This window comes from Trichosurus vulpecula, chromosome 1 (assembly GCF_011100635.1).
Source record: "Trichosurus vulpecula isolate mTriVul1 chromosome 1, mTriVul1.pri, whole genome shotgun sequence".
NCBI lineage: Eukaryota > Metazoa > Chordata > Mammalia > Diprotodontia > Phalangeridae > Trichosurus > Trichosurus vulpecula.
This window is the reverse complement of record NC_050573.1, coordinates 254,826,416-254,842,124: the sequence shown is the minus strand read 5'-3', so window position 1 is coordinate 254,842,124 and position 15,709 is coordinate 254,826,416. Positions and strand designations below refer to the sequence as shown.

The following is a 15,709-nucleotide window of genomic DNA, read 5'->3' as shown; positions in this document are numbered from 1 at the left end:
GCACTGATTACATAATTAACAAATGCTTATTGAATTCAGTTCAATTTAATTTAATTTGAAAGTAGGTTTCCGACAAAGAATAAAGGCCAAGTGTCCAGTCTAGGAAGTCAGGAATGCTGTTCACCCACCAGAGCTTTGCCAAAGGTTGGACTGGATCCCTATAAAGTTTGGTAACATCCTATATTTTGTTAGATCTAAAACCCCCAATTTCTGCTCACTTTCCATTTCCTTGACTGATTTAGAATTGTAGGTGCAGTCTTAGTCTCAGAGTAATTGTCACAAAGGCAAACAGACCTGTTTGACTAGAAATGAATATAGTTTATTTAAATAAAGGCAAATAAATGTTCTCACGCTCCCTTCTCCTGCCTACACCCCCCCAAAAAAGAAGTTTAATATCAACAATTTTAAACTTTGACCTTAACCATTAACCAAAAATTTTGTTTCCAGGTATTCATGTAAAATGAACTAGCAAAAATCAGTTTTCATGTTTGTGCCTTGATATTCTGTGTGGGTACCTTCATACGCATGAAACTGGAAATCTTTTCTCTTATGGTCATAGAACCTAAAATCTAATTCCTAAAGATCATCTCTATCTCATGTTCAAGTTGGAAATCGCTGAGCATTAAGCAATTAAAACTTGCCTATAAAGTTGGAAGTTATTTTCATTTTTGTTATTTGTATTTTTATTTTCATTATTGTCATTTATCAAAAGCTCACACTAGAAGAGAGCATGTCTATGCCTAGAGCTCATAGGCAAATGAGGCAATGAGTTCTGCCTAAGCAAATAAAGCACTGGTCCAGCTCAATTAAAATTGAGCTACATGAGGATGAGAGTATGGGGAAAAGGTGGGGTGGGGTGGAGAGAAGCCATTTGGGCCAAGTGCACAAGAGTACAGTTGTCAGGGAAGAATGGGTGACCTGTTCCTTTTTTCTCCTCTCCCAGTCTCTGCCATCAGCAATTCCTTCACCTTTTCCATGGCACAACCCATCAGGGTACATGGGCTGATAGGAAACTGTGAAGTAAAGCATGGGGATGGTGGGCTCTGGACTCTAGCATTAGGGAAATGTATCACACCACCCCTTACCAGATTTTGGCTCCTGGGTCAAAGCCCCATCAACATAAAAGAAAGACTGGAATTTAAGAATACCTCAAAGGAACAAATTTTTGTGTCAGCTGATGAGCCTGGTCCTTGTAGTGTTTAATAAAATGTAAGTTCTTTGAGATCAGGTGCTGTTTATTTTTGCCTTTGTATCATCAGTCCCTAGCACAGTGCCTGGCACGTAGTAGGACTTAATAAAGGTTTGCTCATTGATTGATTGCTGCTCTCTAGTTACAGCTGAGGATATATGTGACAGCCAATCCTGCATGCCAGACTCAATCTTGATCCTAGGTCACACTAAGGCACACCACCAACCTAAGAATTAATCAGCTTTGCCCAAGACTTCACACATATTATGACCCATTAAATGATCCATTATCTTCAGAGTTTGTGTCCTTTTGTACCTAGGAATACACAAGTTACTCAGACCTACACATATGTGAATATTAGCTGAACTCAAATGTGCAACCAATTGGTTTATTTCCTTTGCCACCTTGTGGATGCACCTGATGAATGTATGCATCATCTGGACTTTTTCTGTTGATGATTCCTCACTCCTCTCCATAGAGTTGAGGGGAAAGTCAAGCCTGGGCAGCTGGCACTATCTTATTCCTTAACTGATGACATAAATAATTGGAGACACTAAAGATCCTGATGAATGCACCTTTTCTTAAACAAACTTCTTGCCCCACAAACAACCAAGACATGATTATAGGAAATTCTTAGCAAAGTCCAAGACAAAGGCATAGAAATACAGTTAATGTACTAACAGAGTACTTTTCTTTACTTCAAAGTTTCTCCATAGAAAGTGTGAAGAAACTGAGTTCAAATCCGGCCTCAGACACTTGACACATTTACTAGCTGTGTGACCTTAGGTAAGTCACTTAACCCCAATTCCCCTGCCTTCCCCCCTGCAAAAAAAAAAAAAGTGTGAAGAAAGACCAGTTGCTTTGGTCTTTTTTTCAGGAATGTTTTGAAGTCCTCTATTTCATTAAAAATGCATGTTTCCCTTGCAGCATTATACTCAGCTTTGCTAGGTAAGTTATTCTTTGCCATTTGGAATATCGCATTCCAAGTTCTCTGCTCCTATATAATGATAACTCCTAAGTCACTTGTGATTCTGATTGTGGTTCCTTGCAACTTGAATTCTTACTTTCTGGCTGCATGCATATTTCTTCTTTGACTGGGAAGTACTGGATTTGGGCTATAATATTCCTGAGTGTTTTCATTTGGGGGTTTCTTTCAGGAGAGGATGGGTGAATTCTTTCTATTTCCAGTTGGCCTTCTGGTTCTAACCGATCTAGGCAATTTTTTTGGCAATTTTTATTTTAAAAAGATTTCTTAAGATATGATGTCTTGTTTTGGTCACAGGGTAAAATAGTTTGATAATTCTCAATTTTTTGCTCTTCCATCTGTTTTCCAGGTAAATTCTTTTTGCCAAGATATATTTCACACTTTCTTCAATGTTTTCAGCCTTTGATTTTGTTTTAATATTTCCTGCTTTCTCATGAAGTAATTGGCTTCTGTTTGGTCAATTCTAATTTTCATGGAGTCTGTTGTTTGAGCAAGGTTTAATAACTATTTTGCCGAGCTATGGATTGCCTTTCTAATCCTTTCTTCTATAGATCTCATTGCTTTTCTGGGCATGAACCCATGCTGGGGCAGAGGATGAGAGGAATGAAAGAGATTTTGCAGAGGTAGATTCAGCAGGAATTATTAACTAATTGGATATGAGGTGGAAGAGAGTACAATACTCTCATTCTCAAGGTAAAGAAACTGAGGCCTCCTATGAGTACTGCTCTAGTCATAAAGAAAGCAAAGTAGCAGAACCAGGATTCAAATCTAGCTTCTCTGACACCAAATCCAGTGCTCATTGCATTTATTGTTAAACCCAATCCCAAATCCTCAGCCAGAGAGATAGGCTGCCTCTGGCCAAAGGTGGAACAAAAGATGACTCTAAATGACACAATAACTGCAGTTGTGGAAAGATGCCATTCCTGACACCTCAAGAATCGGGGTTGATGACTTAATAAATCAGTTCTGAAGGGTTGAAAAGCCCGGGGATGGGCAGGGAATTTCCTTACAAACAGCCTGAGCTATTTCTTCCAAACAGGTCAAAACAACTGAAATCATACTTGAATTACTTTTATGAAAAAGAAAATCCATTGATAATACTTCCAATTATTGACTGAGAGCATATTTTCAGAAGAGTAAAAATGATTACAAGTTACAAAAACTGTCATTTCCCACAGCTGAAATTTGTTCCTGGGTGAATCCATGATGAGTAGGCAAGGCATTTTCCAATTTATTTTTGTTGTCGATGTTGTTGCTGTTTAATATCTTCAAAAATATTTTCAGAAAGATGTGTTCTTCTAAAAGGAGAGAGAACAATACATAGCACGATTCATAAATGTGAAAGTTATAATTTGAATGAATCCCAATGAAATGGTCTAATTTTTAAATGAAGTCCTTATCAATGGCTTTCTGGAATCATTCCACGATGGCATCTAGCCATACCCACTGCCTCTGAGATTCACCAAATTCAACTGACTGAATTCAAGGAACATCTCTTAAATCTTATGAGCAAGGCAATATGCTAGGCACTGGGGATACAAAGATGAAAAAAATCACCCCGTCTCTACCCTCGAGGGACTTACAATCTAATACAACATATAAGAAACAAGCACGATATGAAAGGGTCAAAAAAGAAACAAGAAAAAGAGCTCTAGGAAAATGTGAGACAGGAGAGATTGCCCAAATGATTGATCTGACCTGTTGGGTTCCCTTTACAAAGATTATGAAATGTCAAACGGGTAGGCGCAAGTTTTCACAGATCACTTTAGTCTGCTCCAATTATTCCTCGCTGTTAGCAATGAGATAGCTATGACTGTTTAAAGTTTTAAGATGGTTCCTCACTTGTAGAAAAGTAATTAAGGTTAAAACAGATAGCCTTCATTTGGTAGGATGGTCCTGGACCTTGGCTTACCATTCCCTATTAAACATCCCCCAGAATCTCCTTCTTTAACACATTTCATTCTTTCCAGGCCCAATTTCCCCATTAAGATGAGAATATTAGTACTTATATTACATTTTTTCAAGATCATTATGAGAAAAAATCCATGTAAACCATAAAGCATTACATAAACATAAATTGCTATCTTCTCCTTTTTAAAAAAAAATATTTTTACTTGCCCACTTCTTTTCTACCTTAGCTGTAAAATAGAGATAATTATAGCACCTACCTTGGAGGGTTATTGTGAGGATCAAAATGAGAAGGCATATGTTAAGTGCTTTATCTACCTTAAATAACTATATCAAGTCAAGTCAACAAGCATTTATTAAGCACGTACCAACTATGTGCCAGGCACTGTGCTAAGTGCTAGTGATACAAAGAAAGACAAAAAACCAACCCTGCTCTCCAGGAACTAATGTTGAGAAACAACATGCAAACATGTACAAATGAGACAAATGCAAGATAAATTGATGGTAGTCTCTGAGGGAAGGTGCTAGCATTAAAGAGGAATGGAAAAGGCTTTTTGTTGAGAAAGCCTTTCAGCTGACACCCAAAGGAAGCCAGGGAAGCCAGAGACTGAGATGAGAAAAGAGAGCTCCAGGCATAAGGGACAACCAGTGAAAATGGACAGAGTTGGGAGATGGAGTGAGTATATTGTATGAGGAAGAGCAAGGAGGTAAGTCACCGGATTGTAGAGTACTGGGAGGGAAATGAGGTGTAATAAGATGGGAAAGGTCAGAAGAGGCCAGGTTACGAAGAGCTTTTAAAGTCAAAGAATTTTTTAATTTGATCCTGGAGGTAATGAGGAGTCATTGGAATTTATTGAATGAAGGTGGTAGTGTGCATGCGTGCGTGCATGTGTGTGTGTGACATAATCAGATCTATGCTTTAGGAAAACAATCTGACAGCTGGCTGGAATGGAGAGAGACTAAATGCAGGAAGCCAACCAAAAGGCTATTACAGTAGTAGTCCAGGTGTCAGTTGAGGAGATCCTGATCCAGGGGGGTAGGCAGTATTAGAGTACAGTAGTGAATATAGGAGAGAAATTACAAAAATAGAATTGACAGCACTTAGAAGCTGAAAATATATGGAGAGTGAGAGAGTGAGAAGTTTAGATGGAACTAGGTTATAAGCCTGGGTGAAGGGGAGAATAGTGGTCCCCCTCAATAGAAACAGGGAAATTATAAAAAGAGGAGAGTTTAAGGAAAAAGATAATGAGTTGAGTATATATATGCATATATATGTATATGCTACAATGATGATGATCTGTTTTATTGCCTAGACTAGAGACTTTTCATATCTTAAGTAACGCTTGTACTTTCACTGGGAAATGTCTTGGGTTGCCCCGCCTGTATAATCTAAGCGGTCCTCTCTTCTTTAGTCACATTCCTCTCTTCTTTAGTTCCATTCCTCAACCTTGACTTTGATTCTATTCAACCCTACCAACCTTCCAACCTTAGCTGCAGGAAGAAGTTTCAGCATGTTTACCCATTGGATCTGGTCTCAGCTTACATGAAATCTCTTGGCATCAGATTTAACATCCATAAAACAACTTGTAGACTCCATAAAACTTTCAGGTACAGTTTTATCTCTAAAATGATAAATCTGTTACTAAATTTATTGTTTTGCTATGCCTTGCTTTTTGATAAGCTTAGAAAGATTTTCTGCCATAACTTTAGATAAATCAGCTATAAAATGGGATCTGATAAAGAAGTATGCAATGTATGTGTCCCCTGAGGTTCAGGGTTGGGCTTCTCTCTCTACATTCTTTTGATATTGACCTCTTTAATTCATACTGTCTAGTTATCATTTCTATTCAGATGATTCCAAATATATACATATATGTGTGTATTATATATGAATATATACAATACTCAATAAGGACAGACTGGTTTACCTTTTATATGAGGAAATATAAAACATGTCTAAGATTGTTATTAGTAATTGGGTAGTTCATTAGAAAGATTGGGGTAGCCCTGAGTATGACATGATTTTAAAAAGTAGAACTGTTTAGGAACAGGTAAAAAGAATAATTATTTCATACAAATGAGGTGCTAGAGGAAGAACTGACACAGAGGAATTAGATGCGGGAGGAGAGCTATTAGTTCTGGAATCCTACTTTCATCAGTAATGAGTTTAAGAGGGAACAATACATATATATCTAAAAGGGTATAAAAGTCTTCTAAATTCAGAAAGAAATAAAAGGCTAAGGGGATAGGGAAGGTGGGGCGGATAAGGGAGGGATCCTTGGAGGGGGCAGGGTAGGTTAAGTAATAGGAAGGCAAGGTAGCTGGTAGAAGTAAAGCAGAGGAGTCAGGAGGGATAGGAAATAATTGATGCACACAAACATAAAATAAAGATCAGGAGTAGAATTTATTAGGGAAAAAAGCAGGGGTAGTAATCATGATCTTAGACAAAGTTAAAGCTATAATAGATTTAATCATAAGAAAAAATAGGGAAACTATACTATATGTCAGCCATATTAATCAATACTGTTTTAGATTATTTAAAATAACTAGACAGTAGAAAGATGGAATATTATCATGGTGTAGGATATGATGAATTGGTGGGCCTAGAAAAATATGGAAAAACTCAGACTTATGAAGAGGTTATCCACCCTCAGAGAAACAGAAGACAAGTATAGTATAGTCTTACATAGATGCATATGAATGTATATGTCTATGTATGACTAATTATAGATATCTAAGTATATGTATGTGTATATAAGTGCATATATGTATGTGTATATATCTTTGTGTGTATATGCACATATATGTATGTGTGTATATATATGTCTATATGTCTATATGTGTACTTAATTGTACCTTTGGTAGGGGGGGTAGAAAGAAAAGGGAAAAAAGAGCAAAGTAAAAAGTATACAGCACAGAACAAAAGAAAACTTACAAGGAAGCAAAGAAAAGATGGACAGCTCTGAACATAATGCATAGTATTTATTATATAGGCTTCCTAGAAATAGATATTTATTTCTGTACATTTTGAACCCTCCCTTATGTTCTGCTGTGCACACAGGAACGCTTTTTTTTCTTTTCTTATTTTGTATTTAAGTTTTAATATTTGAGCTTATAATAAATTTCTTTTTCTTTTATTATGTATTTGTTTTTTATTTAAGTTTAAAATAAATTAATAATTTTTTTTTCCTTTATTTATTTTTAGTTTACCACACATGGTTCTACATAGTTTTGAGTTCCAGTTTTTCTCCCCTCCCTCTCCCCTCCCTCCCCAAGACGGCATGAAGTCTCATATAACTGTCATGTATAACTTCGCATTGAATTAATTTATGCTCTAGTCAAGTCGTGGAGAAGAATTTTGACCAATGGAATGAATTAAATTAATAATTTTAAAATTAAATAAATAATTTTTTCCCTGTTCCAAACTTCCCCATTTCTTTCAAAGCCACCATTATCCTTCCAGTCACTGTGGCTTGTAACATTGGAACCTTCCTAAACTATATATTGCCTTATATCTAATCAGTTGCTGTGTCTTATTTGTGTTACTTTCGCAATATCTCTTGAATGGTTGACTTTCTTTTCTCATGTACATGGCCATCACCTTAATTCAAGCTTTTATCACCTTAATAATAAGAGCTAGTATTTATATAGCTATTTTAAGGTTTACACTGCTCTTTACAAATAGTATCTCATTTAATCCTCACAACAACCTTAGGTAGGTGAGATTATACTCATTTTACCAATGAAGAAAGTGTGGCAGATGGAGGTTAAATGACTTGCCCAGGGTCATACAGCTAGTATGTATCTGAGGTCACATTTGAATTCAGGTCAGTGGCACAGTGGATAGAGTGCTGGACCTGGAGTCAGGAAGACTCGTCTTTCTTCGTTCAAATCTGACCTCATACGCTTACTAGCTGTGTGACCCTTGGGAAGTCACTTAACCTTGTTTGCCTCAGTTTCTCATCCATAAAATGAGGTGGAGAAGGAAATGGCAAATCGCTCCAGTATCTTTACCGAGAAAATCCCAAATGAGGTCACAAAGTCAGACATGACTGACAAATGACTAAACAACAACTTCCTGATTCTGGGCCCAGGACTCTATCAACTGTACCACTGCAGCCACCTTTCACTTGGACTCTTGCAATGGCCTCCTAATTAATCTTCTTGTCTTCATTTTCTTCCCTTTTCAATCCAACCATCCCATGGTTTTCAATTCATGGTTTTCAATTCATATTGCTAACATGGAGACTAAACATGTCATCCTGACTCCCCCCACTCAAAAATTTCCAATAGCTTCCAGTTGCTTATAGAGCCTTTTCAATAATATAGAGAGTTGTAGGCTTGGAAACAGGAAGAACTGGATTGAAATCCAACCTTCGACCCTTGTTATATAACATGAGCTGGTCTTATGTCCTTAAGAAACAGTATAGAGGATAAAACACTTAGCCTAGAGTCAGAAGACCTAAATTCAAGTATTACTTCAGGCAGCTACTAGCTGTGTGACCCTAGGCGAGTCACTTAATCTCTGTCTGTCTCATTTCCCTCTTTTATAAAATAAGGATAATAATATCACCTGTCAAAATTTCTTGCACATAGAAAAAAAAAGTCTTAGGAGCTAGAAGGAAATCCTTGGAGCCCTGTGCTTACAGTCTGTGTCTTTCTTTTTAAAAATAAGTTCCATCGATGAATTTGTTTTTAATTTTGGGGAGTTGTATCTTGCTATCCCTCCAAAACTGAACCCTCACTTATAACAAAAAAAAAACAATCATGTAAAAGCCAATGCTATGATGACCACAAGTATTTTTTCTGCCCCCATAGTCCCACACATCTGCACCAAGAGGAGAGGACACATAATTTCATTATCTGTCCTCTGAGACCAAGATTATACTTTATTATGGTGACTCAGAATATGGTTTCCCTTTAACATTTTGTCCTATTACATTATTGCATACTTACATTTCCTAAGGTCATATCAGATATATTGGCACTGCTCATTTTTCTGTATTTCTTCTTAACACAGTAGATGCTCACAAGAGTCACTATCAGCATAACAGCAAATACAGCCACAGTGGATGAAACTGCGATAACGATGGTGTCCCTGGTGGAGCCCTTAGTCTCACATTTTTCTCCAACATACCACCAGTCTTTCCCTGATTGACACCTAGAGAATAAGACCTTGGACTCTGAAATATTGTAACAAGATATACTTCAATAGTTATTTGGTTAACATTCAACACACTTACGTTCAGAGGGTCAATAACTCTACAGCAGGAAAGATCACTGGAAAAAACATATTTGTTGAGTTGAAATTGTTTAATCGTGTTATGTCTGACTACAATATTGAGAGCCTAAAATACATCCTGAAGAGAAAGAGAGTTATGTATCATCCCACCCCTGACATGTGGAAAGAAGCAGCAAGTTAGAGGAGAATGGCAGAGCAGCCAGCAATGGGGAAAGCAGTGAATAGATCTGAACCTAAGACGTCCCAAATTTCCAAAGCCTGGCCTCTCTTATGGAAACCACAGAGATGCAGTGAGTCAGAGAGAATGAAACTGCTCTCCAACTGGTACTAGAAAAACTCCAAGACTCAAATAAAATTAGCTAATGAGTGGGACTGCTATCTGTAGCAAACTTAGCAAGGACATTCCTATACACATGTATATACAAATACATATACATATATCATGCTGTGTATATGTTATATAGTTGTGATCTTTTTCCTTCAAAGAAGGACAGTGTGGTGTACCCATAAGAGTTCGTTGCATGGGTAGAATCAGAAAATGTAGATCTAGAAGAGACTTTTGAGATGATCCAGTTGAACCCCCTCATTTCGTAGAAGAGGAACCTGAGGCCCAAGGGGTTGAAGTGACCTGCCTAAGGTTACATAGCCAATGAGTGACAGGGTCAGAACATGATATTGAACAGTCTCCTAACTGGTCTCCCTGCCTCATATCTCCCATCCTACACGCTGCTGCCAAAGTAACTTTCCTTAAGTGTAGACGATGTGACTCCCATTCTTATCCAATTCCAGGGGCCTCCTATTGATTCTGGGACACGTTACAAGCTCCATTGTTTAGCATTTAAAGTCTGGCACAATCTGGCCCCAACCTATCTTGCCAACTTCATTGGGTGGTACTCCCCCTCCTACAGTGTGAGATCTAGCCAAACCGGCTTCTCTCTGTTCCTCGTATACATCGCTATGTTTCCCAACTCTGAGCCTGTCCTTCTTCCTTTTCACTAGCTATTCCTCATGCCTGGAATGTTCTCTCTCCTCACCTTCACCTCACAGAGTCCCTCTTTTACTGTAAGATGCAGCTCAGGCATTGTCCTCTGCATGAAGCCTTTCCTGATCTTCCCAGCTACTAGTGACCTCCCTTTCACATAAGCTTCTATTTAATACTTTAGGATATATTTATATTTATTCACTGTATAGTTCTGCTGTGTATATTTTTATACATAGAACATAGGCTTATTAAGAATAGGGGTTGTTTTATTAGATGTACTTACATACCTAGCAAAGTATCTGACACATAGTAGGTGCTTAATAAATATTTGTTGTTTGATTTATTAATCCTGTACCCTGGAGAACATCTATCAGTCTTCTTCCTTTTTGACAAGGAAGTATTCATCTTTCCATAGCTGCCTTAGGATGATATGACTTTTGTTTTATTAATATTGAACTATGTTATTAACATTGAACAAACATAAGGTGTTTGGATACCTTCTAAATTTATAATTATACTTTTTAGGATAGGGATAGTGACTAATCTTTTTTTATTTTATTTTATATTTTATTGATAAAAGGGAGTCTCAATCAGATGAAGATTTCTACTGATCGTACCTTCTTGTCAGTACTTTCTCTGCAACTTAGAGCCTCAGAAAGCTATCTGTTATCTAGACTGTAGACCCCTGAGAGGTCAAATGACTTTCCAAGGGTTGTATAGACAGTATTCTTCTGAGACAGGACTTAAAATAATCAAGTCTTACTGGATTTAAGGAAAGTTCTTCATCCCACAGGCACTGTTTCTCGTTTTCCACTGTACTGTCCCAAAAGCACATATAAAGACTGGGAAATATTCATTGCTCTAATCACGTTCTTCCCACTTCACTTTGGGGTGATTACACATCAGGAGTCAACAATCACACCATGGATGACAGCCTGGATGACTGGGAGGATGATGTTGTCCTTGACAGTAATGTGAAGGTGAGCAAAGAGTTTGGGGAAAAAAATAATAAACTCTGGTTTTTTTAATATGTTGAGCTGGAGATGTCTATGGGACATCCAATTTGAGATATCTCACAATGATAGTGTGAGAGTGGAAATCAGGACAGAGAACAGGAGTGGATAAATAGATCTGATATCATCAGCATAGGGACTTAATTGAACCCATAGGACCTAATGACATCAACAATAGAGACAGTATAAAGAGAGAAGAAAAGAGGGTTCAGGATAATGCCTTGCAGGGAAAGAGGGCCATCCACAGTTAGGGACACCTACAATTAGTGGGCAAGACATAGAAGAAGATCTAGCAAAGATGTCTGAAGAAGTAAAAGGAAGTAACAGTTGCTGGACTACACTGATTCACAATTTTGTATTAATTTTATTTGAAGATGATAAGTTTTTTAAAAGTACCTGGGACTATGCTGCTATAACCCTCTTACTACCACCACCGCCCCAAAAATAAGAAGTTATTTCAATGAGAAGAAATCTTTTTTCAGAACAATAGGGTAAAAATGAAAATTTTATTTCAATAAAGAATAAACTTTCTTCCTAAAGCAAAAAGTAAGAACCCATTTGAATTAAAACCTGGTGGACTGTTTTTCATTATTTCATAAGCAATGTCATTCTCTTCGTTACTAGCCCTTGGAAGACATAAAATGAATTACAGTGCAATGGCACCTACAATAGAAGGCACTGTATTCAGAATCAAAGGATTTGGGTTCAAATTCTGACTCTGCCTCTTTTACCTGTGTGACCTCTATGGGCCTTAGTTTCCTCATATGTAAAATAAGAGGGTTGGATTCAATGACACCTCCAGTACTTTCCAGCTGTAAGTCTATGATAGTAAGAGTCTATGAATATTATGTGGGCTGCATTGCAAGGGATATAGGCATGGAACATGCCCTTCATTAACTTCCAAACCCCCATTTTTTTTTACAACTGGAGACACTTCATGAAGAAGCCATATAAATCAAAGCATGCCTAAAGATACAAGCTATCTTTTTACCTGCATTCTGCTTTGTCATCACGGATAACACAGACGCCATCATTCTGACAAACGAAGTTCTCACAGAGATTTGCTTCAGGATTCGTTGGAGTGACTGGCTCCTTTGAAGGGACAGGTGATGGTTCAGTAGAAAGGAGATTTGATATATCTAAAGGAGAAAAGGGTTCATGAATAGAGGTTGGTTTATGAATTATCAGCATGGCAGAACACTTAGAGCCATTGAGAAATTGAGACCTAGTCAATTAGTCAACATGCATTTATTAAGTGTTTAATATGTGCCAGCCATGGTGCTAAGTGACAGGGAAATAAAGGGAAATAAAAAATGTCCTTACCATCAAGAAGCATGCATTCGAACAGAAAGAACAGACAACATGTACGTAACTAGATACAGAGAACATATAAGCAGAATCAATAGGAGGTCATCTGAAAAGTGAGGTACTAGCAGCTGAGTTCCCCAACCCTGGAGATTTTCAAGAGGAGGCTAGATGACCACTTGATGAGGATATTGTAGAAGAGATAGACGTTCTAATGCAGAAACTCATGATATGCTGTGTGTTTCAGGAGGTTTCAGAATGGGGAAATTGGCAGAGATAATTCTGTGTGTCCTCAGAGCTATCACATTTTACCTGCTTTTAATAATCAGAAAGCACCGGTTTCTTAATACCTATGTCTCAGGCACTGGGGATGCAAAAATAAAGTTATAAATCTGAAATTAATACATGATCTGGCAAAATTGATGAAACTGTTGCTTTTAGTGCAAATAGCAATATTTATCTCGCTCTAGAAGAATAGGACAATGCTAAGGGATGCATGCCAAGGGATGTAATCTAGTCTTGCTTCTATCAAGCATATGAAAGTCAAAATACCCCAATACTTTGAACTGGGCCACTTGCTATCACAGGACCTCTTCTTATCAACTCTTAAGTCAGGAAGATCAAAGATTAGAACATGTTAGAGCCAAGGACCTTAAATAACAGTCCTAGACCCCTCATTTTACAGATGAGGAAACTGAGACCCAGAGAGGACCCAAGGTATGGTATGCGATTTGGTATAGACCTATAATTTCATTAGTGTGCAGAGCTCACAGTAAGTCAATTCCCTCTACCAGTACAGATCTACAATTATTCTCTAATTTATTGTCTTGGAGAGATCCCTGGAACACTGAGAGGTTAAGGTCCTCACCCAAGGTCAAAGGTCAGTATGTGTAGGATGCAGAACTTAAATCAGGTCATCCTGACTCCCATGCCAGTTCTGTGTCTTGTATGTCACACTGCTTCCAATAAGTTATATGTAACAAAATAAATTATGGCTCTAATCAACAAAACATGAGAATTACTGAAATTGAAATAGGAAATATACTCTGATGCCTCATTATGGTGATCAAAGGCAGTATCAATAGAGTACAAGCTCTGGCAGGTCAAACCATCTCATAAGAAGTGGTTGTTAATTTTCATTATGAGTATTTACACTTCAGAAACCAGCAAATGCTACAAATCAGGACTTGATTTATAGTTGATTGTATAGGCTTTAAAAAAGTAATAGAGACCTAGATGGCTCTGGAGGAGAAAGTGAGGCTGGTGACCTTGCACAGCCCTCCCTCACTCAAATCAAAGTCAACTGCAAGTCATGTCATCATTTCCCTGGTGTCGTGGTCCTCTTCAAAAATGAAGGACAAACACAATAAGAGAAATGTTAATAATTCAGATTAAATTTAAAAATATATTTTACATACCTTTATTTTTTGAAAAGCCAGTTGTTAAACATTTACCCAGCATATCACTGGTCTTACCCAGCTAAAAAGGTTACCAGTGGGTCCATTGCCCAAAGCCCAGTATAGCTAAACCTGGAGAAGCTCAGCATCAGAAGACCAGTACCAAGGAATGATTTTATCAGGTACAGAGGGTTACAACTTGTATCAGTGGAGAAAGTACACCCATCAGGCTGAAATCACAGATCTACATTTATCAACTGTCAGAACTCAGTTGCTTCACAAGTGTACACAAAAGCAAAATGAATTTTAGTTATTATTTCTTGGAGTTTAGTTTTCCAGGACCCATGGTCATGACAATCTCCTGTTCCCAGGTATTTTGCCTTGCCAATCAGGTGCTGAGTCATGTAGGCTTCTGCACCTGATGGCCCTGAGCCAATTGGGTGCTGGGTCACCTAAGCTTTCACATGGGTTTTTGCACCTTTCGGCACTAAGCCAGTCAGGTGTTGAGTTACTTAGGTTTTCATATTTTTCTGCATTGAGCCCATCAGGTACCAAATCTATAGGTACTGACAGATTGGTATTTTGCCTGAGAGCTCACTCATAGAATGCTTCACCTTAAATGTTGGTGCTCTCCCAGTCTGGTGATGCATGTAAATGTTAAAGTGTGTAACAAGATTACTAGATGGTTGGAGCCCTGTCCATTGGATACCTTGTTTCTAATCTCTCTATGTTTCTCTGCTTCTTTCTGCATTGTTTAATTAAAGTAATATTATTAACCCCTTTGAATCTGTCTTTCCTTTAGAAAAGTGGAAAAAGAGCCTGTGCTAGCAACCCACCCTGTGTCCTAGTGTGGTTGCTAATCCAGTTGGCATGGTCGACAGGATTACAAAGTATCCTTGCTAATACAAAGAGGTAAATGGATATTTTTTTTTACTTCTAGAAAAATAGGCAAACAAAAACACACAGACATATACGTGAAGACATATTTGTCCTGTGAACCACACTTGAGGCCACAGATTCCCCACCCTGATCTAGTCCAATTTTCTCACATTACAAATGGAGAAATTGAGGCTAAGTCTTAGAGAAGTGTACTACTAAGTCACATGGAGAATTAATAGCAGAGCTGAGACTAAAACCCCGGAGTACTGACTCTCAGGCCAGGGGTCTTTCCTATGTACAACCCTGTCTCCTTAACTAGTTGCAAGATCTAAGTTGGACATGTTCTTCCTTACTCTAGGAACCTTCACTGTCCTACAGCTAATTTATTTGATTCACATTGTAAACATTTCAAGAGGGTCTGGAAATGTCTCTTGCCCTCTCCTTCCCCACGCTGCCCTTTTCTCCTAAGAATAGATCTCATACACCTGAAAATATAACAGAAACTACACATTAAGTCACCTATTGCACATAAAGAAAAACATTCATTAGAGGAGAGTCACCTTGTATTAACATACCTTCCACAGTCAGAAGCATGTAAGCATTATCTCCTTTGATAAAATCTCTGCTTTGCATCCTTAGGCGACTTATGTAGTTACTGGTTCCATATCGTGGACCTCTGCTATATGATGTTCCATTAGGGAAAGTTGCTGTCACTCCTACTATGGAGGGCTTGTCCCAAAGAAAGTCTTCATCATCTGAAAAAGCAATTCATATTTATAGGTCATATCCAGTAAGGTCAGGTTTTTGTG

General features: G+C 37.8%; 1 protein-coding gene across 1 annotated transcript in view; it reads right to left on the bottom strand.

Annotated features, from left to right (window-relative positions):
• Window positions 1-3,248: 3,248 nt before the first annotated feature.
• The window catches only part of MEP1B (meprin A subunit beta), a 56,851-nt gene continuing 44,390 nt past the window's right edge, over window positions 3,249-15,709 (bottom strand). The window contains exons 12-15 of the mRNA XM_036741542.1: window positions 15,476-15,655; window positions 12,311-12,458; window positions 9,039-9,243; window positions 3,249-3,472 (exon numbers count right to left, since the gene is read on the bottom strand). Coding sequence (XP_036597437.1) covers window positions 3,455-3,472; window positions 9,039-9,243; window positions 12,311-12,458; window positions 15,476-15,655 — 551 coding nt within the window. The 3' untranslated portion in view covers window positions 3,249-3,454. The remainder of the gene's footprint in view (window positions 3,473-9,038; window positions 9,244-12,310; window positions 12,459-15,475; window positions 15,656-15,709) is intronic.